Source organism: Podarcis filfolensis (assembly GCF_964270895.1).
Source record: "Podarcis filfolensis genome assembly, chromosome: 16".
Lineage (NCBI taxonomy): Eukaryota > Metazoa > Chordata > Lepidosauria > Squamata > Lacertidae > Podarcis > Podarcis filfolensis.
The window spans coordinates 28,285,101-28,310,013 of NC_139620.1; the positions used below are offsets into that span (position 1 = coordinate 28,285,101).

The 24,913-nt window shown below is 42.5% G+C and overlaps 1 protein-coding gene across 1 annotated transcript; it reads right to left on the reverse strand.

Annotated features, from left to right (window-relative positions):
- Positions 1 to 11,131: 11,131 nt before the first annotated feature.
- SNAP29 (synaptosome associated protein 29) lies at positions 11,132 to 24,892 on the reverse strand. The gene is made up of 5 exons (XM_083590618.1): positions 24,542 to 24,892; positions 14,180 to 14,376; positions 13,551 to 13,636; positions 13,103 to 13,207; positions 11,132 to 11,441 (listed from the first exon to the last, which is right to left on the reverse strand). Exons 1-5 carry the CDS (start codon positions 24,764 to 24,766, stop codon positions 11,284 to 11,286), a joined length of 771 nt encoding a protein of 256 aa, XP_083446744.1. The 5' UTR covers positions 24,767 to 24,892; the 3' UTR covers positions 11,132 to 11,283.
- Positions 24,893 to 24,913: the final 21 nt, after the last annotated feature.

Below are 24,913 nucleotides of genomic sequence, written 5' to 3' on the forward strand. Positions count from 1 at the left end.
GGCAGGGACCACTGTTGATACCGGCCCAAGGCTTTAAATTCCTTCACCTGTACAGTGGTACCTCGGGTTAAGAACTTAATTCATTCCGGAGGTCCGTTCTTAATCTGAAACTGTTCTTAACCTGAAGCACCACTTTAGCTAATGGGGCCTCCCGCTGCTGCCGTGCGATTTCTGTTCTCATCCTGAAGCAAAGTTCTTAACCTGAGATACTATTTCTGGGTTAGCGGAGTCTGTAACCTGAAGCGTATGTAACCCGAAGTACCACTGTATTGCCCCAACCAATGCTCTGAGCAGCACTGGGAAGCTGAATCTCGCAGCTATTCCTTGCGATATTGCCTTACTCCATATATGCCCACTGGACCACTTTGATCTGTGGACCTTGGCATTGTTACATTTGTTCCGCGTTTGCAAGAAACTGATCTTTCAGTGCGGTGGCACTTTGGAACTCCCCGCCTATTGACATAATGGAGGAGCCTTTGTAATACTCTTTTTTTTTTTTAAGTAACTTTTTATTGGGTTTTACATCTTTTTTAACATTGTCACTACAAACAATTTAATCACAAAATAAATTTCCCAGTTACCCCCTCCCCCACGACATCCCCCAACTTCCCTTCTTGGTTTCTTACACATTCTGAAATATACTCGGAGTTGAGTGTGGATTTCATGCTCTTTATTCAGCTCAGAGTAGTGAGGAATGGAAGTTCCCCCAAAATGTCTGCTTTATATACATTATTTACACAATGGGACCCACGTGACTGGCTAATTCTGGGATTCTTCTGTAGGCCAATCAGGTTGCGGATTCACTTCCACCAGGAGTTGGATTGGGTGGCTCCTGCAGACCAATCAGACTGCTGCATTCTGGATCCTATTGTTCTAGGACCAATCAGACTGCTGCATTCTGAATCCTATTGTTCTAGGACCAATCTGACTGCTGCATTTTGGATCCTATTCAACTCAGAACATAACACATTCACTTCTCCTGCTTGTTGTCTTATCTCTTATTTTGTTAATTGTTAAGTGTTTAGTCAAACCTTGCAAGTGAGTTCGTTTCCTTACATTGTTTCTGTAGATATAACATAAAAGGTTCCCAGTCTATTTTGAAGTCTATTGTCATTGTCTTTAAGTCTTTCTGTTAACTTTGCCATTTCAGCATATTCCATCAGTTTTTTTGCCATTGTTCTTTCATCACTTTTCCATCTCTGGGCTAGCTAAATCCTAGCCATTGTTGCAGCATACATTAATAATTTCTTATTATCTTTTGGCAAGTCTTCACTTGAAATGCCTAATAAAAAAAGCTCCTGGTCTCTTAACAAAGATTATCTTAAACATTCTTTTCATTTAATTATAAATCATTTCCCAATAGTTTTTGATTATTTTACAATTCCACCACATATGAGAAAACGTACCTTCCTTTTCTTGACATTTCCAACACTTATTAGAGCTTGTTCTATACATTTTTGCCATTTTTGCAGGTGTAATATACCATCGATACATCATTGTCATATAATGCGCTTTTAACAATATACAGTCAGTAAATTTTAAATTAACTTTCCAAAGGTTTTTTCCCTTTCTTCCATTTGTATATTATGTCCTATATCTTGTGCCCATTTAATGATTACCAATTACCGCCTTTGCAATACTCTTGTTGGTTCCTGCTAAAAAAACATTATTATTTTTGGGGGAAGTCTATCCAGACGTGTAGGATGTTGACATGCCTGGTTTTCAGGTTTTCCTTGATTCTAATTATTTTTTTATTGTTTTAAGTAGTTGCTTTAAACGGTTGTTTCGTTGTGTACACCAATTTGAGGTTTTATTACAATCACAAGGTATATGAATTTTGTGAAATGAACAAGCTTAAATTTCCCCAAAGGCGAAGGTTATTTTTATCATATGTGGTGGCCTTGTAGTAAAGTTAAAGCTTACTGGGAAATGACATACAATGAATTTAAAAGGATGTTCAAAATAACTTTTGTAAAAGAAGAAGACGCTTTTATTTTGGGAATTATAGTGACAGAACTACCTAAATTGTATAGAACTTTATTTATGTATGTGACTACAGCAGCAAGAATGCTCCTTGCCCAAAAGTGGAAAGAAGCAGAAGTCCCAGGAAAGGAAGAATGGATACAAAAACTTATGGAATATGCAGAAATGGTGAAACTTACCAGAAGAATAAGAAATCAAGATAACAAACTTTTTATAAAAGAATGGAAATGGTTTATTGAATAGTTCCAGATAAATTGCAAACAGACAAAGATATTAGCAGGATTATTATAATAACCTGCAGTTTCATAAGAGTATACGGTACATTTTGAAGTTGATACTTAAAGGAGCAAATTAAATTAATTTGAATAGGCAGAAGACGTTAAAAAATAAATGTAAGGAACAGCAGAAAGAGGGGGAAGGAAGTCAAACTTTGAAATCTTAATTTGATTGTAAAATTAATGAAATGTATAAATTTGAAAAGTATAAATAATAAATAAAAAAATAATAGTTTTATGTTTTAGAGTTTGTATATTGCGTATTTTACTGTTAAGATGCATTGAGACCTGCATATTGAAAAGCAAAGTTTTTATTTAAAAAAGAAATAAAGTTGTTTCTACAAGAGGCTTTAGAAGGGATTACATGGGTAGGCAAACTAAGGCCCAGGGGCTGGATCTGGCCCAATCGCCTTCTAAATCCAGCTTGCGGACGGTCTGGGAATCAGCTTGTTTTTACATGAGTAGAATGTGTCCTTTTATTTAAAACACATCTCTGGGTTATTTGTGGGGCATAGGAATTCGTTCATCCCCCCCAAAAAAAATATAGTCCAGCCGCCCACAAGGTTTGAGGGACAGTGGACTGGCCCCCTGCTGAAGAAGTTTGCTGACCCCTAGATGAGGCTGTCAGAACTACTAGAGGCAAGATGTTCTATGTCAACTGTTGGGGGCAGCATTTTTCCAAATACCGGTTGATTCTGTCCACAGGACAGAATGCTGTCACCACCCAGATCCTGCTTGCTGGTTTCCCTGTAGGCATCTGGGGGACCGCTGTGAGAACAGGATGCTGGCCTCAGTGGGCCATGGGCCCGATTCAGCAGGCTCCCCTTTTGTTCATAGAGAACTCCCTGCATCGGATGTGCAAAGGAAATAAGTTCAATCAGGGCAAGTTGTCAGAACATTCAGCTCTGCTTGTTTCTCAGTTTGCTCACACATACACATAAACCCATCTGTTTTATCCCCAATACATTTATTTAAGGCGTCAACGCGATACACACAGGAGACGCAAGAGAAGCAACTCATTTGTCTGCCTAGCTTTTCTCCCTTGCCGCCGGAGGGATCTTTGCACCACAGCACCAGATATCCTTAAGACGGCCCTGAGGGTGTTCCGTTGCCAGAAGCGGTTTAGTCCTGCTGGCCACATGACCTGGAAAGCTGTCTGTGCACAAATGTCAGCTCCCTCAGTCTGAAAGCGAGATGAGCGCTGCAACCCCATAGTCGCCTTTGCCTGGACTTAACCATCCTGGGGTCCTTTACCTTTACCTTTTTTTTTTTTTACAGGGAAGCGAGGGGCAGATGGGGCTTGTCAGTCTGGGAAAGTAGCCCATCTAGGAGATGGAAAGCTGCGATCCTAACCTCTGCTGCCTTGCAGGGCAGAAGAAAAAGCTGAAAAGTAAACCCACAAATCCAGCGCTAAGACGGTTGGATGGTGTTGTGACGTGGGGTTTGTGATTTCAGCTCTCTTGACATAATATGCTGGAGACAGTTCTGTAGTAACACTTCTTTATTAAAGCAAACAAGACTGAGAACTGAGGAGGGGAGAGCTACATTTATAGGGACAGGGAACTAGCTAGAAAGGATACATTTTGGAGGGAACAATATCAGGCAATCACAGTCCTGCCTTTTGGAGGAAACCAATAAGACAGAGGATCCAAATACAGCAGCTTAAATGAACCAATAGTAGCTGTACCCTCTGGAACCAAAAGGCAGTTACTTTACCCTAATGCAAATACAGACAATAATAATACAGATATAAAATCCTTTGACTCAATACACAACAGATGGCATCTTGTACGTTTCCTTCCAGCGACTTCTGCAGCCCAGCTGATACCATAATGTCTTGCTCTGCTGTCATCTGGACCACATCAGCGAGGTCGAGGGGGTGGTCTTGTTGTCTGGGCAGGCCAGGACCTCCATATATACCACCCAGGCTTGTGCCCCAGGAAGGTCACTTCAGTGCTGTTAGCACAGTCGTTTGACTTCACCCCTGGAGGTGCTCTCTCTTGTCTCTAGAGACAGACAGATGCCAACAACACCCAGAGCCACAGTTGTCTTGATTTCATAGATTTATGAGCCAGAGCACTAAGCATTAAGCCAGTGGTAGGGGTAGGGACGCGGGTGGCGCTGTGGGTTAAACCACAGAACCTAGGATTTGCCGATCAGAAGGTTGGCGGTTGGAATCCCCGCGACGGGGTGAGCTCCCGCTGCTCGGTCCCGGCTCCTGCCAACCTAGCAGTTCGAAAGCACATCAAAGTGCAAGTAGATAAATAGGTACCACTCCAGCGGGAAGGTAAACGGCGTTTCCGTGCGCTGCTCTGGTTTGCCAGAAGCGGGTTAGTCATGCTGGCCACTTGACCCGGAAGCTGTACGCCGGTTCCCTCAGCCAATAAAGCGAGATGAGCGCCACAACCCCAGTCGGCCACGACTGGACCTACTGGTCAGGGGTCCCTTTACCTTTACTTTAGGCAACCTAAGACCCAGGGGTCAGATGCGGCCCAATCGCCTTCTGAATCCGGCCTGGGAGTCCTTGTGTTTTTACATGAGTAGAATGTGTGCTTTTCTTTAAAATGCATCTCTGGGTTATTTGTGGGGCATAGGAATTCGTTATTTTTTTTTCAAAATATAGTCTGGCCTGCCACGTGGTCTGAGGGACAGTGGTCCAGCCCACGGCTGAAAAAGGTTGCTGACCCCTGCGTTAAGCAGTTTATTCCATTAGAGTGACCTGAGGGGAATCTGTTGGCTAGGAAATGATGACCTATTGCAACGTTGTTCTGCAGGTCCCACTTGTACATTAAATAGAACCTGTTCAGCCTTTACAGCATCAATAGACATGATGTTATTGATGAAGAATGGGCTGCCTCCATGTTAATACAGTGGTACCTCGGGTTAAGTACTTAATTCATTCTGGAGGTCCGTTCTTAACCTGAAACTGTTCTTAACCTGAAGCACCACTTTAGCTAATGGGGCCTCCTGCTGTTGCCGTGCTGCCGGAGCACAATTTCTGTTCTCATCCTGAAGCAAAGTTCTTAACCTGAAGCACTATTTCTGGGTTAGCGGAGTCTGTAACCTGAAGCGTCTGTAACCTGAGGTACCACTGTACCAACATTTTGTAACTGACAAGATGGTTTTCATCCTTCCAGCCTTGGCAAGAAACAGGAGACAACTGATTAACAAGTATCTTTTATTGAGCCTCGGACTATCCAAAAAAGCACACTGAATGCAGCTTAGCACTGCAACGCTGCATTTCCATCCAAACTATCCACTAAAAATGAAAGCACTTGTTAGTATAAAAGTTGAACAAGGTACAAGTTTAGCTTACAGTGAAGTTAAATTGGAGACGCGGATATAATTTTAGTTTCACAGATTTGTGCTGCTAAATGACAAAGATAAAAACACTGAGAAGAGTTGACAGTACAGCCTCCTGCATAATTCCTTTTTGCAATAGATTGAAAGAACACACCAATGTTTTTTGATGGAGAGTTCAAGGGAAACTGTGTTCTTAAAAGGAAGTCAGTGGGTGATTAAGTGAACTGGTCAGATATTCAGTCCATGAATCACATTTTCCAAGGAATGGATCATATGATTTCGAGAAAACTATGAAGTCTAAAATGCAGCATCTTGGGTGCCTCAAAACTGGGATTGTCTGCAATTATTGAGTGACTCAATTCTGGAGAATTCAAAGCTACAACCAAGAGGGCTGGTTAACTGCAGTCTTTGGGCACCAAATAATAAGGAAGAAATTGGTAACACAACTATACTGCATCACTTCCGACAGTTTTGGTGTGACACTTTCACGTTAAAACCACTAATTTTCCTAAAGCCTTTTCCTCCAAGTATTGGAAGAGGGCTTGTCAATTTAGGAAGACTACTGTCTGGAAGTTCAAAAATGTCATTTTTCCTAACAATGAAAAAACGCCAAGGAATGTCGCAAAGGCATCCAGCAGAGACACCCTGAAATTTAGGAAGACACCTACTATGTGATGCATTGTTGGGTCTGTGGGTGGGATCACAAACGATAAACACAAGCCACCAAGCAGTGCAAAATCTAGTCCTTTCAATAACAACGTCTGAGCAAGGTCAGTTGAAATGGGAGAATGCACAACAGGTGAGCTGGGAAGAATCCTCTGTATAATCTGCTCCAGCAAATGCAATCCGTATTGTGAAGAAACCTCTCCACTGGGCAAAGGGTCAGGGAGAAGAGACTAGACCAAAACAATGCTATAAAAAGAGGAGTTCTCACCGACTATCTGGGTCACGGCACCTTGGACTGGGGGAAGGAGGGGGCTCACATGGCATGACTTTTCTGTACAAAATAGTACCTGCTTGAAAAAAGCTAGCAATTTCCGGGAGAAGGCTAGGCTAGACAGTGCCAGATTTAGGGTGGTACGGGCAGTTCCCTTGCACATGGCACCAAGCAGAGGAGTGGAAAATTGAGAAGATCCATAATTGAGAAGATCCATTTGAGGGAGCCAAATTTTGGGCTTGCAATGGATGCCATATTATGAAAAGTCTGCCCCTGCTAGAGAGCTTCTTCACAAATCTAGTTTTCTATGTATTATTATTATTATTATTATTATTATTATTATTAGATGGAGGATCTCGAGACCCATTTACTCCACACGTCTACTAGCATAATTTTCTTCCTTCAGGTTGCAAAATTATATGGTTCCTCGAGTTTTCTGAGCCAGACAGGGCCATGTTTACTTTTCTCCACAAACATATCACTAATGAGCATCTTTTAAATAAGATCAACTCCATTATCGGAAGCGACTAATAGTTTAATGTGATTATTGTGTGCCAGACAGAGATATTAAGCAGCTATTTTAAAAGATGAATTAAAAAACAGACATAAATAGGCACCAAAAAACCAAACAGAATTCAGATATTTTCTAGGAGGGGCAAAAAGTCAGAGCCTTCATCACTTTCCTTCAGTTAAAACAGCTATTTTTGCTGGTTATGGAATTGCATCATTATTACAAAACAGCCTTATTTCTTCCGCCCTGTTAACTTAAGTTTGCCTTCGACAACAGCAGATGGTGCAATTATATAGTCTACCAAAAGGAGGGAAATTTGCGTATACCCAAGCATAGCCTCTCTCTCCCCATAGGACACTCCTAACATTGAAGGCATCTCTAGGCATAGCCCATAGAGCAGAAAAGTCCAAGTTAACAGGACCCAAAGAGCAAGCTCATTTCACAAAGTCAGGATAGGAAGAGAGTGGAACCCTATAAAGAAAACCGTTGTCAGAAAAATGTAGAAAGTGGAGCAGAGGGCTAGCGATTTCCATTCAGAACCGATGTTCCAAAAAGAAATCTACACCTAGCTTTATGATGAAGAAAATATTTGTGTAATTTTCTCAGCCTGCCTAATTAACAAAGTAGATTTAACATGAAGGGAAGAGGTTCCCTTTCCTTCCTTTGCAGCAATTTGCCCCTCCCCAAACCAATACAGTGGAACCTCAAGCATCTTGGAAGCTGAACATTTCAGTTTCTGAACGCCGAAAACCCAGAATTGCTTCGGTTTTCGAACGCAGCTTGGAAGTCGAACGGCTTCTGAGGCACGTTTCTCCATTTTCTCAATGGAATTTGCCGACCGTCCATTGAGCCTTGGTTGTCCAACGTTTAGGAAGTCGAACGGTCTTCCAGAATGGATAATGTTCGACAACCGAGATCCCACTGTATTGCAACGTTCGAGAAATCTAGAGCTGTGACTATTGCCAATCCTTTCCAATAAAAGATCTTGCTCTTTGCTTTTTAGGACATTCACACACTGCCAATACCGTGAAGATCAGTGAAGTTTAGGCACCGTCCCCAGGTCTGCCTCAGCAAAAATGCTCCTTTGCTTGAATACGACATGAGTAACAAGTATCTTAGTAAAGGTAAAGGGACCCCTGACCATTAGGTCCAGTCGTGACCGACTCTGGGGTTGCGGCGCTCATCTTGCTTTATTGGCCGTGGGAGCCGTCGTACAGCTTCTGGGTCATGTGGCCAGCTTTACTAAGCCGCTTCTGGTGAACCAGAGCAGCACACGGAAATGCCGTTTACCTTCCCGCTGGAGCGGTACCTATTTATCTACTTGCACTTTGATGTGCTTTCGAACTGCTAGGTTGGCAGGAGCAGGGACCGAGCAATGGGAGCTCACCTCGTCATGGGGATTCGAACCACCGACCTTTCGACTGGCAAGTCCTAGGCTCTGTGGTTTAACCCACAGCGCCACCCGCGTCCCTTAAACAAGTATCTTAGCTGCTCCTAAAGTCAAACGGCAAGTGGGTCCTTTATACCTTTTTCCTCCCCGCAATGTGCGTAGAACTCTGAACTCATGAATGTCCACTTATCAACGAGCATTTGGCATAATAAAATATAATAATTGAAACTGCGACTATGAAATGGGTGTTTCTCCTGGGTTGTTAAGAGCAGATGTACGCAGTTACCCTGCACAAAATCCTCAGCATTAAAGTTGAGGGATAAAGGATAACTGTATTAGATCATCGTTAAAAGAAAGCAACCTCGTTTGCCCTTCCCAAGTTCAGTTCTTTGATATATTTCTGAAGCTGCTCAGATTTAACCTTGACTAGGAGCAAAGTAAATTAAGAGTGAAACTACTGCAACAAGCATGACAGCACTGATGTGTTGATACCGTAGTGCTGAGACTCCTGCCAAGTTTCCAAGGCACTGGTTAATGCCCAAGTCAGCGTAAAGGTATACTTCCTGTCATTGAAACTCAAAGGTCACCAGCTGGAACCCAATAACCAGTGCTATGCGACAGTAGCAATTATATTAATTATTGCAGTTACTGGCAGTTCCTTGTTTCTGTTACTAGTCACCAAAGGGACTCAAGGGATGGTGTTTACCAGTAAGCACAGCTTTAAGCTTATTTTACTATCAGGTAGACAAAGAGGTGATCCTGTGGATTATTATTATTATTATTATTATTATTATTATTATTATTTGTAAAGGAAAGCAGTTTACCTTTATCCTGTAGCTAATAGGAGCTATGTTCCAGGATTTATAGGTAGCAGTTAGGTAGGTAAGGTAAAGGACGCCTGGACAGCTAAGTCCAGTTGAATCCAACTATGGGGTGTGACGCTCATCTCGCTTTCAGGCCGAGGGAGCCGCCATTTGTCCACAGGCAGCTTTCCGGGTCATGTGGCCAGCAGGACTAAACTGCTTCTGGCGCAACGAGACACTGTGACGGAAACCAGAGCGCATGAAAACGCCGTTTACCTTCCTGCCACAGTGGTACCAATTATCTACTTGCACTGGCGTGCTTTCGAACTGCTAGGTTGGCAGGAGCTGGGAGAGAGCAACGGGAGCTCACTCCATCGCAGGGATTCAAACTGCCAACCTTATGATCGGCAAGCCCAAGAGGCTCAGTGGTTTAGACCACAATGCCACCCATGTCCCTAATTGGGCAATATGGTGCCTGTTTAGTAATGGGAACCTTGTAGGACAGGAGTGGGGAACCCTTTTGGCTCTGCAGGGATGGGTCTTGCGGGCCAAATCTGACAAATGCGTGGAACTGACAACCTGCCAATCACCTATCAAGTCTCAATGATGTCAGCTGCAAGATGCTTTGAAGTCGGAAGGTCTGCTAAAACAAATTTGTTTATTTTGCAGGAGATTCTAGGATTTGCAGATTTTGCAGGAGAATCAGGAAGAGGTTTACATGGAATCATGGCAAACAGAGCAACATTTAAGCCTCACTCATCAGTTGATGACCGGGAGTTAAATCCTGCTGCTTTGGCTGTGCACACCTGTTCCCTGTAACCAACACAGGATTTAACCCTGCCTTCCTGTCTCATCAGCTGTCACCACGAGAAAAATGGCATAGCAGGGCTAATTGCACGCGCACGCACACGACAGGCCAAGGTCGGCTTGCAGACTGGAGCCCCCCCCCATTGTAAGCCTAGAAAGATCTCAAACCACAAGCAGGTACAAAAGCAGATGACTGCAGTTTTTGGTTAGGACTCACGAGTTCCTTTAGACGTGACCAGAGCAATAAGGGGAAGTCTGCATGCCAGACGGCACACTGGTTTTGTGACAGCACTCAGTTGCAAAAGCATTTTTGTCTTTGATGTGGGGCTAAGGGGTACTACTATTGAGAAAGCAAAGGTCTAAAACCACACGGGGGCATGTGGAGTAACTGCAGCGTAGAATTTTGCAAACTCCACAAAAATATTACAAGCTTTGAAATACCCAATATGCAGTCCTGTCAAAGTGCATTCTTATTCACAATGGCATCACTCAAGTATTTCAACGTTATTAGAGGGGGGAAATTGCTGGAACCACTGATTTATCAAATCTGTTGCACTGTTTCTAGGGCACGGCCTGCGATCTTCATAGGCTGCTCCTGAAGCTTATCGGTGTGCCCAAGCTTTGAAATGCAAGATGAAGAATTCACTTAGAGCTGCTCTGCTATTCATGTAAGAGCGATTTCTAAGAATGCAAGGAACGAACAATGCCTGTTGTGAAATAAGGCAATGCACACACTCTCACTATACTGAACACTCACTACAATTAAGGCCAAAGAGCACTTAATAGGTGGCATATATTGTGTCTGGAATTGAGGTATTATACAGTGGAACCTCAGTTTTTGAGCGCCTCGGAAACTGAACGATTCAGAACCCGAACGCCGAAAACCTGGAAATAATTGCTTCCATTTTTGAATGCACCTCGGAAGTCAAACAGCTTCCAAGCTGTGTTTCTCCATTTTTCCTCGGTTTTCGAATGTTTCAGAAGTCGAACGGTCTTCCGGAATGGATTGCGTTCAAAAACCGAGGTTCCACTGTACCCCAAAATCAGAAGCTTAAAGAGGCGATGGTGAAAAGCACCCTTAGGCATGCATATGTAAAAGAAGGTGGTTTAAAATCTCTCATATTGCACTTCAGGTTATTCGTCTTTAATTACAAGGCAAATCAGTCACATAAACCCATTTTTCGTATGCTGGTTGTTTTCCAGATAGCAAGATGATCTCCAGCTGTATAAAAGGAATCAAATTCTTGTGTGGAGGTGAGAGATTTGGATCTCCCTTAAAGCTCCTTGATCTTTTTGTCTGTGCTTTTAATATTGATGTCCAGAGTCTCCACCTTTGTGGTGAGGCGGCCAAGAATTTCATCCTGCTCGTCGATTTCAGACTGTAGGCCCAGAGCGAGGTTTTTCAGGCGGCCCAGCCCAGAGGACATTTCATCTGCAAATGGACGGAGACAATGGAGCAGGGTTAAGAGCAAGGATACAGGGCAGGAAATATGTTTGGGAAGTCAATTCATAATAAAGTAGCTGCTCTGAGAATATGCTGAGCGAAGGAGCCAATAGTTAAAGAGGTTGTTCTTTATCTGTGGCTTTGGAATAATAATAATAATTTATTATTTATACCCCGCCCAACTGGCTGGGTTTAGCATTCAGGGTGCGCTCTTGCAATTGTTAGCCTTTATACTGTCACAGGACTATTTTTTGTACAATCTAACGCAGCTACCTCTGTAAATAATAAATTATGATTATGATTATTTATACCCCACCCATCTGGATGGGTTTCCCCAGGCACTCTGGGCGGTTCCCAACAGAATTAAAAGCACAATAGAACATAAAACACTAAAAAGTTCCCTAAACAGGGCTGCTTTCAGATGTCTTCTAAAAGTCAGATAGTAGTTTATTTACTTGACATCTCATAGGAGGGCGCCACTGCCTGATTCCCTGCAACCTCACTTCTTGCAGGGAAGGAACCGCCAGAAGGACCTCGGTGCTGGACCTCAGTATCCGGGCTGAATGATGGGGGTGGAAACGCTCCTTCAGGTACACTGGGCTGAGGCCATTTAGGGCTTTAAAGGTCAGCACCAACACTTTGATTTGTTCTCAGAAACGTTAAGGTAAAGAGAGCACTGCTGCCTTCAAACATATTGCTATTTCTGATCCTCTTCCAACTCACGACCACTGTCTTTTTGGAGCAGCAATTAGTAGAAGAAGAAGAGTTTGGATTTGATATTCCGCTTTATCACTACCTGAAGGAGTCTCAAAGCGGCTAACATTCTCCTTTCCCTTCCTCCCCCACAACAAACACTCTGTGAGGTGAGTGGGCCTGAGAGACTTCAAAGAAGTGTGAATGGCCCAAGGTCACCCAGCAGCTGCATGTGGAGGAGCGGGGAAGCGAACCCAGTTCACCAGATTACGAGTCCACCACTCTCAACCACTACACCACACTGGCTCTCTAGTAGTTAATCACATCCACTTAATTTTTGGCAGTCAAAAGTGCAACTTGTAGAATCTGATGAGAGCAGCTGCTATTGCGCATCCCTTAATTTCTGCACAGCAAAGGAGAGGAACTTTTGCTCCCCTGCCCCCCAATGTTGCTGAACGACAACTTCCATTTCCCCTGGCCATCGGCCATGCTTGCTGGGGATGATGGAAGTTGAAGTTCAGAAAAACTGGAGGGCCAAAAGTTCTTCTGCTCCCGTTGTGCAGGAAACAGAGCCCTTGTTGGCAATTTTGCAGGAGGAAGCATTGCACAGCAAAGCAACCTGTCTGTCTGCTGCCACCCTGCCATATCCTTTCACTACACCAATTCCTTTTATACCCCCTGATTAATCAACAGAAGATAATTAATAACAGTTCTACATTCTTGTTTTTCAAGTTGTTTGAAGACTTCTTATGTAGCAAGCCACTAATTGAATTATTATTAACAAATATTGATGTTAATCATTTTTCCATCACCTCCTATTTCCATGAAAAGAGAATTGAAAACAGGGACACATGCTTCTCTCTGCTTGGGAGAAATCCCCAAAGGAACCAGACAGATTCAATTTCAGGTAAGGAGCTGGTATTAAGCATTACAAAGTTCAGGCTGTCATTACTCACCTAAGTTGTTCTCGACTTTCTGATGGTAAGCTCGGAGGTGTTGATTCCTTGGGTAACTATCAGGTGGGAACGAAGACTCTGAACTGGTTCCAGTGGTACTGTGCTCTGGCAAGGGGAAAAGGTGAGTTTTTAGACATTCGCCAAACACCAATTGATGGCTCCAGTTCTTTTTAAAAAAAGAAAACTATTTTAATGTAGCATGTGTGCCTTACGGCAAGTATGGTTTTATACCGAATTACCGGAACACATAATTACTAATTAAAGGTGGTTTGCAATTGGAAGTAAACAACACAATCCTTTTCTTGCAGACCTGCCAAATCACTATTCCTGCTTCTGTAGCCTAGTTAAGAGGCAAATTTGGCTTCTATCAAGAACTGCCATACCAAAAAACCCTGAATGTCCAACTCCTCCAGGCCTGGCATGGCCTTTTAAACAAGTTTAAACAAACCTGAATTATCCAACTTTCGTAGGTTTGGATGACTCTCCTGGTACTTTGACTCCTGTTCTTTGCTAACGGAGATGGCTTCTTTTAATCTGGAGATAAGAGAAAAGACAGGTACCATTCCCAGTGTCCAAATAGGCCTTGCATTAAGGGCAATGGCTTTTAGAAAAATCATTTCCCTTTCTGCAGTCTTTCCACACCCACACACATTCACTGTTGTTTCCTCGCCTCCCTGGCTCCTGATCAGTTCAGAATGAGTCTACAGGGTGGGGGGGGAACCATTTTCAAAAGAAACCTGGGGATGCACTGATCTTAAAAAATCCAAGGATGGAGCTGCCAGGAAAGCACAATGTTCAAAAGGCCTTGCTTCAAATACTGCGTTTTGACGCCTTTTGCATCTTTCCTGACTCTGTTGAGAATGGTCCAAAGGTAAATGTAAGTACCACGTTCTGATGTGATTAAGGGAGAAGTTGCAATGTGATTTTAATCTTTCCTGGCCCCACTGAAGAAGAATGCTGGGATGAAACTGAAGTCCAAACCTCCACCTGCAACCTGGGCTTCCACCCCCGCTTTCTGACTCCCAGACGTCATGATTTACACCTTTCCTAGCTGGGAAGAGAATTTGGGTTGCTTACTTGTTGCTTGCTTGGTATTCGGCAGCCCCGTTCTGCTGAATCTTGATCTCTTGTGGCTTGGCTTTGAAGTAATTCACAAAGCCGCCAAACACACTCTTAATGCTGTTGATGTGTCTCTGGCTTGTTTTCAGATCTTGATCCATCTTATCCACCATTCGTTCGCTGCGTTTCAGTACCTCCCCTTGCCGTGTGAGCTCCTACAGAAAACAAGGTGTTTTTTTTTAATAAATCATTTTTATTGATTTTCCAATAAAAAACATCCAATTAATATATCCAAACATAATCCAATTAAAATAAAAAACTAAAATAAAAAAGACCAAATTATAATCCAAATCATAATTACTGATTTTTCGGGGCTCCCCATTGTCTGGGCCTCTGAAGCATATCTCCAAATCTCAATCCTGTCTCTCCTCATTGTTTCCATATTTTCCACATCCTGATTTTAATGCTTTAAGCATCTCTGTCCCTGGCTCTACGATTCTCTTTTTTTTTTTTTTTTATAATATATTTATTAAAGTTTTCAAATAAAGCATATATTAGATAAGCATTTATCATTGTCCATTTAACATCTCTCAATTGTTACATGGGACTCCCCCACACCTCCCGCATACACTTACATCATTATTAAATTAGTTTCAAACAAATTATCATTTAATTCATCTTAATTAATAATCTTAATTTGGTTTGACATATAATTCAACCTTAAATCTAATTTAATGGTAGACAATTGTCTGCACTGGCATCCAATTCAGCACTCAGCCAAATTACAATATTTTTGTAAATAAATCTTAAATTTCCTCCAGTCTTCTTCCATCCTTTCTTCTCCCTGGTCTCGAATTCTGCCGGTCATCTCGGCTAATTGCATATAGTCCATCAGTTGCATCTGCCATTCTTCCACAGTGGGTAGCTCCTGAGTTTTCCAATTCTTGGCAATTAATATTCTTGCTGCTGTTGTTGCGTACAAAAAGAATGTTCTGTCCTCTTTTAACACACTCTGGCCGACAATACCCAGGAGAAAGGCCTCTGATTTCTTAGTGAAGGTGTATTTAAACACCTTTTTTAATTCATTATATATCTTCTCCCAAAAGGCCTTCACTCTAGGGCAGGTCCACCAGAGGTGAAAAAATGTTCCTTCATTTTCCTTACATTTCCAACATTTGCTATCAGACGAATGGTATATTTTAGCCAGTTTAACAGGGGTCATGTACCATCTATACATCATTTTCATCACATTTTCCTTCAACGCATTACATGCAGTGAAGTTCAGCCCAGAGGTCCACAACCTTTCCCAATCTTCAAACATAATATTATACCCAATATCCTGCGCCCATTTTATCATTGTTGATTTTACCATTTCGTCATGTGTGTTCCATTTCAGCAGCAAGTTATACATTCTTGAAAGTACCTTAGTCTTAGGTTCTAACAGTTCAGTTTCTAACTTTGACTTTTCCACTTGGAATCCTAGCTTTTTGTCATTTTTAAACACTTCTTTAATCTGAGCATAGTGTAACCAGTCTCGCACTTTGTCTCTCATCTTTTCTAAACTCTGCAATTTCCAGTTGTCACCATCCTTTTCTATTATCTCCCAATATTTTGGCCAGTTGGCCTCCATATTGGCTCTTTTCCGAGCCTTAGCCTCCAGGGGTGACAGCCACCTCGGAGTTTTATTCTCCAGTAAGTCTTTATATTTTGTCCAGACATTAAAGACTGATTTTCTGACAATATGGTTCTTGAAGGCCTTATTTATCTTAACTTTATCATACCATAAATATGCATGCCATCCAAACGCATTATTAAAACCTTCCAAATCCAAGACATCCGTATCTTCAAGAAGTAACCAATCTTTTAACCAGCAGAAAGCTGCAGCTTCATAATACAACTTTAAATCTGGCAGGGCAAAGCCCCCTCTTTCTTTCGCATCTGTTAATATTTTAAATTTGATTCTGGGCTTTTTGCCCTGCCAGACAAATTTAGAAATATCTTTCTGCCACTTCCGGAAGCACTCTGTCTTGTCTACAATCTGCAGTGTCTGAAACAAAAATAACATTTTTGGCAATACATTCATCTTGATGGCAGCTATTCGGCCTAACAAAGAAAGTTTTAGTCTTGACCAACTATCCAAGTCTCTCTTAATCTCTGACCAACATTTTTCATAATTATCTTTAAATAAACTCAGATTTTTTGCTGTTATGTTTACCCCTAGGTATTTAACTTTTTTAACCACATTTAGTTCTGTCTCTTTCTGAAGCTGTTCCAACTCAATATCTGTCACGTTTTTCCCCAAAACTTTAGTTTTTTGCTTATTTAACTTAAATCCTGCCACTCGACCAAAGTTTTGAATCAGTTGTAGTACTCTTTTCAAACTAGACTCCGGCTCCTGTAATGTCAGAACTAGGTCATCTGCAAAAGCTTTAAGTTTATATTGTTTCGCTCCGACCTGAATCCCTTCCACCAACCGGTCCCCCCTAATCATATTCAGGAGCACTTCCAGAACCGAAATAAACAGTAATGGGGAAATCGGGCAGCCTTGTCGTGTACCTTTTTCAATTTTAAACTCTTCTGTAACCACATTGTTAACTATCAGTTTAGCCTTTTGTTCTGAATATATTGCCTCAATCCCATTCTCAAACCCCCGTCCCACTCCCATTTCTTTTAAATTCCCCTTCATAAATTTCCAAGAAATGTTGTCAAAGGCTTTCTCCGCGTCTATAAAAATTAAAACTGCTTTAGTGTTTATGTTTGTTTGTAAAAGTTCCAATATGTCTATGATGTTCCTTATGTTAGTAAACATATGTCTGCCCGGGAGAAAGCCTGCCTGGTCTTTATGGATTATCTCACTTAAAACTTTCTTAAATCTTCGTGCCAAAACATCTGCAAATATTTTGTAATCCACATTTAAAAGGGAGATGGGACGGTAATTCTTGAGTTGTGTCTTTTCAGTTTCTGACTTTGGAATCAATGTGATAAATGCTTCTTTCCACGATTCAGGCGCCTTCTTCCCCTCCATTATTTCATTACTGACCTCCAACAAAGGTTGTATCAAATAATCCTTCAATATCTTGTAGTAGTTAGAGGTCAGTCCATCTGGCCCTGGTGATTTGCCCTGTTTCAGACTCAGGATGGCCTGTTCAATCTCTTGTCGTGTTATTTTGCCATTTAAAATTGTTCTATTTTCTTCTGACAGCTTTGCTAATCCATTTCTCTCCAAAAATTGTGTAATCTCTATTTCATCTTGTGGCCCTTGAGTATATAACTTTTTAAAATACCTCTGGAAGCACTTTCTAATCTCTCCCGGGTTCTGAATGTTCCTTCCTTCAACCTCTAAGTTTGTTACTGTATTTAATCTTTGTCTCCTTTTCAACTGCCAAGCTAGCAGTTTCCCACATTTATTTGCCGATTCAAAAGTTTTTTGTTTCATTGTTTTAATCTTCCATTCTATTTCCTGATTTATCAGCTTGGAATATTGCGCCTGATAAAGTTTAATTTCTCTCAGAATCGGTTGGGACTTCGGGTTAGATCTTAACTTCTTCTCCAACTCTTTGATACTTTCCAGAATTTTATCTTTCTTTTCATTTTGCAGTCTTTTCTTTAAGGAATTCTGTTGAATCAAGAACCCTCTCATCACAGCTTTACTTGCATCCCAGATAGTTCTTTTTTCCACCGTAGTGTTCAAATTAATCTCAAAATAGTCCTTTAAGGTTTTTTGGGCCTTCTTTACAATTCTTTGATCTCTAAACAGGCCATCATTCATCTTCCATCTAAAGGAGCCGATTGGGATCAATGTCATATCCATTCTCAAGGCGTTATGGTCGGAGCATGTTTTGGGGCAGATTTCCACCTTCCTCACCTTAGGTGCCAGACTTCTAGTTATCCATATTTGGTCGATTCGTGTCCAAGTCAGTTGAGCTTCAGAAAAGAATGTTCCTTCTCTTCTCAGGGGGTTTCTAACTCTCCAGATGTCAACCCAGTCCATATTGTCAGTCATTTCAAAAAAGGTCTTAGGTAGTCTTCCCTCTTTAGTAATGTTCTGGTTCTGTGACTTATCCATATTTGTTGATACGACCCCGTTCATGTCCCCCATCATGATGACGTTGTTGTAATCCAGATAATCCAGCATGATCTCGTGCAACTTCTTATAAAAATCCGATTTTCCTTCATTTGGAGCATAAATTCCTAATATCAAAATTTTTTCTCCTTGATACTGTACTTCTATTGCGAGGATTCTTCCACTTTCATCTTTAAAGAGAAATTTTGGTGAAAGGCTCTCTTTTGCATAGATCACTACACCTCTCTTTTTAACTGTATCCGATGATATAAATTCTTGACCAAGCCTTTTATTTATTAACACCTTTCTATGGAGCCTAATCACATGTGTTTCTTGTAAGCATATAATGTCCAATTGTTCCTTTTTTAGAATATGAAAAATTTTAGACCTTTTTTCGGGACTGTTACAGCCATTTATGTTCCAACTCAAAAGCTGCAGAGACATCCTGGATAGATCTGGTTATTCTTTCTGGGGTGGTACCTTGTTCTCCGGTCCTTGAGGATCCGAGGGGGCGGGCTCCCCTGGAAGTTCTGGCGCTGGCAATCCAAGTCCTTTGTGGAGGTCTTCTCCGTGTGCTCCCAAAAACTTGTCTCTATCTTCCACTGTTTTGATTTTGATCTTTCTCCCTCTGTAGGTAAAGGATAATCCTTGTGGAAACTCCCACCTGAAGATAATTGCGTTGCTTCTCAACAGTCTTGCCAATTCCGTGTAGTTAGATCTAAGGTCCAGCAACTGCTTAGGAATGTCCTTGTAGATTTCAATTCTCTTGCCCAAAATGTCTAGTGACTTTTCGTAGTGCAGGCCCAAAATCTTGTCCCTTTCCTCCTTTGATCTCAGTGTTATCAAACAATCTCTGGGCTTCTCTGTCCTTCTGACTCTGCCAAGCCTGAAAGCAGATACAATTTTAAAGTCTTTTTCCTCTAACTTCCAAAACTTGGCAAATTCCTTAGTTAGAAATTCAATAAAATTATCTTCTTCCACCTCTGGTATTGACCGTATCCTCAAGTTGGTCTCCCTGTTTCGCAGTTCTGTCATCAAAAAGTAAATCTGATGTTCTCCAACTTGTTTGCTGAGTGGTCTTACTTCTTTCTCAAGTTCTTCCAATCTTTGACTAGTATCTTCAGCCAGTTTACGATTTTCACCTACAGCCTCCTTTAATTCTCCAATAGACTGGGCATTCTGTGCAACTTGTCCAGTCAGCTTATTCAAGCTTTCTGTGTTCTGTTCAATTTTAGCTGTATGCAAATCAGCCTTCTTGTCCAGAGCCTCCAGTTTCTCCAAAATTTTCTCCAAGACAGAGCTACTTGTCCCTGATTCTCAATCATGTCAGACATCATATATCCTTTTGTCCGTCAAATACAGCTTTATTTGTGTATACAGTGGTACCTGGGGTTACAGACGCTTCAGGTTACAGACTCCGCTAACCCAGAAATAGTACCTTGGGTTAAGAACTTTGCGTCAGGATGAGAACAGAAATCGCGCACTGGCGGCGCGGTGGCAGTGGGAGGCCCCATTAGCTAAAGTGATACCTCAGGTTAAGAACGGACCTCCAGAATGAATTAAGTTCTTAACCCGAGGTACTACTGTATATATTTTTCCAATTGTCTTTTTACCAAGAGTTTTTAACGGGGCTGAAGAAAAGCGCCGCGAAATGTTTTAACTTCGCAAAGAACCGGGTTTCGAGAATTGCACTCCCTGGCTGTATTGCCACTCAAGAAGAACATGAGACGAATCTGCTGGGTCAGGCCAATGGCCCACCCAGCCCAGCATCCTGTTCTCACTGTGGCCGACCAGCGCCTGCAGGATGCTCTCAAGCAAGACCCGAGCCCGAGAGCCCGTTCCCTTCTTGAGGCTTCCAGCAACTGGGATTCAGAAGCATCACTGGCCTCTGACCATGGAAGCACACACAGCATAGGCAAAATGGCTAGTAGCCAATGATCGCCTTTGGCTCTATGAGTTTGTCTAATCCTCTTCTAAAGCCATCCAAGTTGGTGGCGATCACTGCCTCTTGGGGGAGTGAGTTCCACAGTTGAACTATGGAATTTCTCAAAGGATCTGTTGATGGCATTTTACCATAGTACTGTTGAGAGTGTATTAACTTATGGTCTCTGTGTGTGATTTGGGAGCTGCAGGGTCAGGGGAAAAACAACGCTGTCCAGGGTTGTAAAGACCACGGAGAGAATAACTGGGTGCACTCTTCCCACCTTGGATCAAATCTATGCTTCCAGGTGTCATAAGAAAGCTGCAGAAATAGCGCAGGATAGTGCGCACCCCGGAAATGATCTCTTTCAGCTTCTGCCTTCTGGAAGAAGGTACAGGGTTATAAAGACCAGGACTAGCCGCCTGAGAAACAGTTTCTATCCAAATGTGATTTTGGTTTCAAACGCAGTGTAAGGTAGTCTCTATGGGAGTATATTATATTTAATCATGGGGTATCAGAGTTTTTAGGGTGCTAACCAGGCTGGGATAGCAGGCTTGCAGGTTTTTGAATGTCTGATGTAGATTTTTTTCAATTTCGTTGTTCTGTATGGGACAATGACAATAAAGATTATCGTATTGTGCTGTGCAAATAAGTGCTTTATTTTGTCTCACGCTAATCCACAATTTAGCACAAGCTGGAGCGAACCCAAGCAAAGCCTTGGGCTCCCCCCTTTCCCTCCCGTATAGCTGGAATGAGTTCTTCGCCAATAGTTCCCCTTACCCAGAAATCTGGACTGTCATGTTCTGAAAACCAAAGACCATTGATTTAAAACAAACTCCGATCCGTTTCAGAACAAAGCCGCTTCAAGCCATTGGTTTTGCTTGTTTAACTAACCAGTTTGTTTTGGGCCATAATCTTTGGCTTGTAAGAAATGACAAGTCAAGATTCTGGGAAAGAGGGATTAAATGCTTGCGATGTACCTCCTTCCGACTATATGGGAGTTGATGGGGATTCAGGAGAGTGATCCCAAGGGTTCGCTTGGGCTTATTTCAGCTCATGCATGTGCACTAAACAAAGGTTTAGTGTGATGTGGAAAAGAGGCCCTTTGGTTCACTAAATTTCTTCAGCAAGTTGCTGCGTAATGTTGATGTGATGGTGATGAGAAATACCAAGTAGTAATACTTTCTATCTCCACGGTATTTTCTTGAATTCCGTTTCTACTATAACATTTATGCAGCAAGATTTGCTGAAGGCATGAGGAAGCTAAGATGTGAAGACTCTGCTGATACCGAATTAAAGCTCAACTGCCTACTGAACGGCATCTGCTCATTTCATGATCTGCTCCTTTAGCATTTTTAATTTTTTAAAAAACCACTACCTGGAATATTTGCTGGTCCAAGGTCCTACCTACAAGCGAAGAACAAAAGACTGCAGTCTCTTTGCTCAATTTCCTTTTCCCTCTAGTCTGATCACAAGACTCTTTAGATAAGGTCTGATAATTTTCCCAGGGAGCAGGAAAGGCTCCCTTTGGCTTCAGCCTCTAGAAAACACTGCAGTTCAGTTAAAATTTAGCTTCTCTATAGACTAGGAAAAACAATAACTTGGATAGATTTCAACCTTGATTATTATTATTATTATTAAAAAATATCTTTATGAGCTTGTTTCAATTTTTCATCTTCTAGTTTATCACACACACTGGGATACAATTGTCATATGATCTGAAGGAAATGGACTAAGCGTGCAATTTCATTTGCACCACACTTGAAGAAATCAACACCCACGGTTGGAGAGGACAGAACCAGCACTCGTTCCTAGTACTTTCATAAGTTCAAAACACTTCACATCCAGCATCTTCTTCTTGTAATATTCCTAACAGCAATGGAAGCCAGGCCACTACTGTCCCCATATTGCAGATGGGGAGGCTGAGCCAGCAGTGCCTTGCCTCAGTCCACCTGGAAAGATTGGAACCTGGGACGTCCCAATTCAGTACTCAGTCTCTTGGACTTTGGACATGCCCAGTTCCCAAGAGACTGCGATCGACTCCCAGTATAAAAAAACTGGCAGTGATCTACCCAAGGTGGCAACTAACTGGGGGGAGATTTGCCCAGAGTTGTTGAGCTTTTATTTTTTTTGGGGGGGGGAGGCCAAAGTTTTTGAGTTTTTTGGGGGGGAGAGGCAAGAGTTGTTGAGTTTTTTGGGGGGAAGCAAAGGTAGAGGCGCTGCTTTTCCATGATCACTTTCTCTCATCCTGCGATCTACCTGGGGCACCCCGGCAATCTACTGGTAGATCACGATCTACCCGTTGGACATCCCTGATGTATATGAATGGAATAATTTGAACGCAAAGTTAAGCACTTGTATGGCTGGAGAGCCAAGGCCCTACAAATAAGATCATTAGGATAAAAGGCAGCAGAAGATTGCCCCAGCCACACCAATAAAAATTGAAGAACAGCTCATAACTGCTAGTCTTTTGGTTTACTGTATTTATTTTTTTAAAAACAGCCTCACTTCTAGAAAGACATTCCAGAAGGCCTTACATTAGTGGTTCTGCCTACTGAAGATGCCTAGCAGTGATTCAAGTCTAGGCTTCATAATTAAAGGAAATGATTCATAGGAAAGACTATGTAGTTAGGTCAAAACAAAAAAATTTTTTTTCTTTCCAGTAGCACCTTAAAGACCAACTAAGTTAGTTCTTGGTATGAGCTTTCGTGTGCATGCACACTTCGTCAGATATGTAGTTAGGTGTATGCAGAAAGTGGCTGAAGTAGGCCTGCTCTCCTTTCTAGCCACTGGCTTAGAAATCAAGCACATTTACAAATAATAGGTCCAATGTACATCTTCAGCAAGTCTCACATATTGTTTTTTCCACCTGCCCACAATAATCATTTCCCAACAAAAGTTCTTACATGGATGTACTGCCATGTCTTCAATGAAACCAAGATATAAAGCAGGCTTCCTCAACCTCGGCCCTCCAGATGTTTTGAGACGACAATTCCCACCATCCCTAACCACTGGTCCTGCTAGCTAGGGATCATGGGAGTTGTAGGCCAAGAAACATCTGAAGGGCTGAGGTTGAGGAAACTGAGGAAGTTTGATATAAAGGCACATGGTGCACAGAACCAACGACTTCAGATGCTGAAACGGGCATGAGCTGGTCCCATATACTTTGAAATAATGTTGAAAAAGTTAGTTGGAAAGAATGTTGGAAATAAACGTGTGGACCAGCACTTATCTTCCCTGGGGCTGCCGCCACCACCACCACCATCGCAATCGCTGCTGCTTCTGGGTAGAGAGAGCTCGTCCGCTCTGCTCTCTGGCCCACAGGAGCACCAGGGCGGTGAAGGGAAGATGAGCGGCGCGAAAGGGCTGGTTTCAGAGAGAGGCTGCTTAAAATGGCGCCCAGACAGCTCAGTCCAGCCCTCTTCCTCTTCTAGGCAGGGCGGGGAGAAGCCAGGAGGAGGGAGGGAGGAAGTGCCGCTGCGGTGTGAGTGAGGGAGAGGTGGAGAAAATGGAATGGTGCAGGAAAAAATATGGCACAGCCCAAACGAACAGAATCCCCACACCAATCCACGGGCCAGATCCTGAAGGCAATTGGGCCTGATCCGGCCCGTGGGCCTTAGTTTGCCAACCCCTGGTGTGGACAGACTGAAAGTCTGCCATTTCTGAAAGGGCATTTGAGTATGTACTCAAAATCATCATGCAGCTTTTATCCCTAATGAAGTATCCCAGTTTTTTTTGTCAGTTCTCAAGACTCTGATCCTAAACATTTGGATGTAAACTGCAAGGAAATCAATCCACTTACAGTGGTACCTCTGGATGTGAACGGGATCCGTTCCGGAGCCCCGTTCGCATCCAGAGCAGAATGCAACCTGCGTCTGCACGTGCCGTGATCTGCCGCTTCTGCGCATGACGTCATTTTGAGCGCCTGCGCATGCGGCAAAACCCGGAAGTAACACGTTCCGTTACTTCCGGGTCGCCGCGGAGCGCAACCTGAAAACGCTCAACCTGAAGCGACTTTAACCCGAGGTATGACTGTACTTACAAATAACACGTAAGTTGACATTATTATAGGAAAAAATACTGAAGAAAGTTATTTTATCAAATACAGTGGTACCTCGGGTTAAGTACTTAATTCGTTCCGGAGGTCCGTTCTTAACCTGAAACTGTTCTTAACCTGAAGCACCACTTTAGCTAATGGGGCCTCCTGCTGCTGCCGCGCCGCCGGAGCACGATTTCTGTTCTCATCCTGAAGCAAAGTTCTTAACCTGAGGTACTATTTCTGGGTTAGCGGATTCTGTAGCCTGAAGCGTATGTAATCTGAAGCATATGTAACCCGAGGTACCACTGTATACTCCTCATAAGCTGAAGCCAGGTCAATCTTAAGATTCTTGCTCACCTCTGATGCAGCTACGCCAATATGCTCAGACTCATAAATGAGGGACAGAGCGTGGTTGCTGCTGTCCACCGTGGCCTGAGACCGCCTCAGGACTTCTTGCTGCAGGTACCTCTGTCTATCCGCCCCTTCTCTAGGGGGCTCATTACTTTCATTCCACTTGACTGGCTTTAAGTCTTCATCCTCGTCTTCGTCAAAAGGATTGTAGCTTTTTGAGTAAGCCGACATAATTGCAGCTCGGAGTTCGGTTCTTTTCTATGCGTGAATTTAGACAAAAGGCAGACTAGAACGAAAGCAGACCGATGTTTTTCAGACCCAGATCGATGCCTTCATGCCAGAGATCGCCAGCAACTTCTGTGAAAAGAAGTGAGTAAA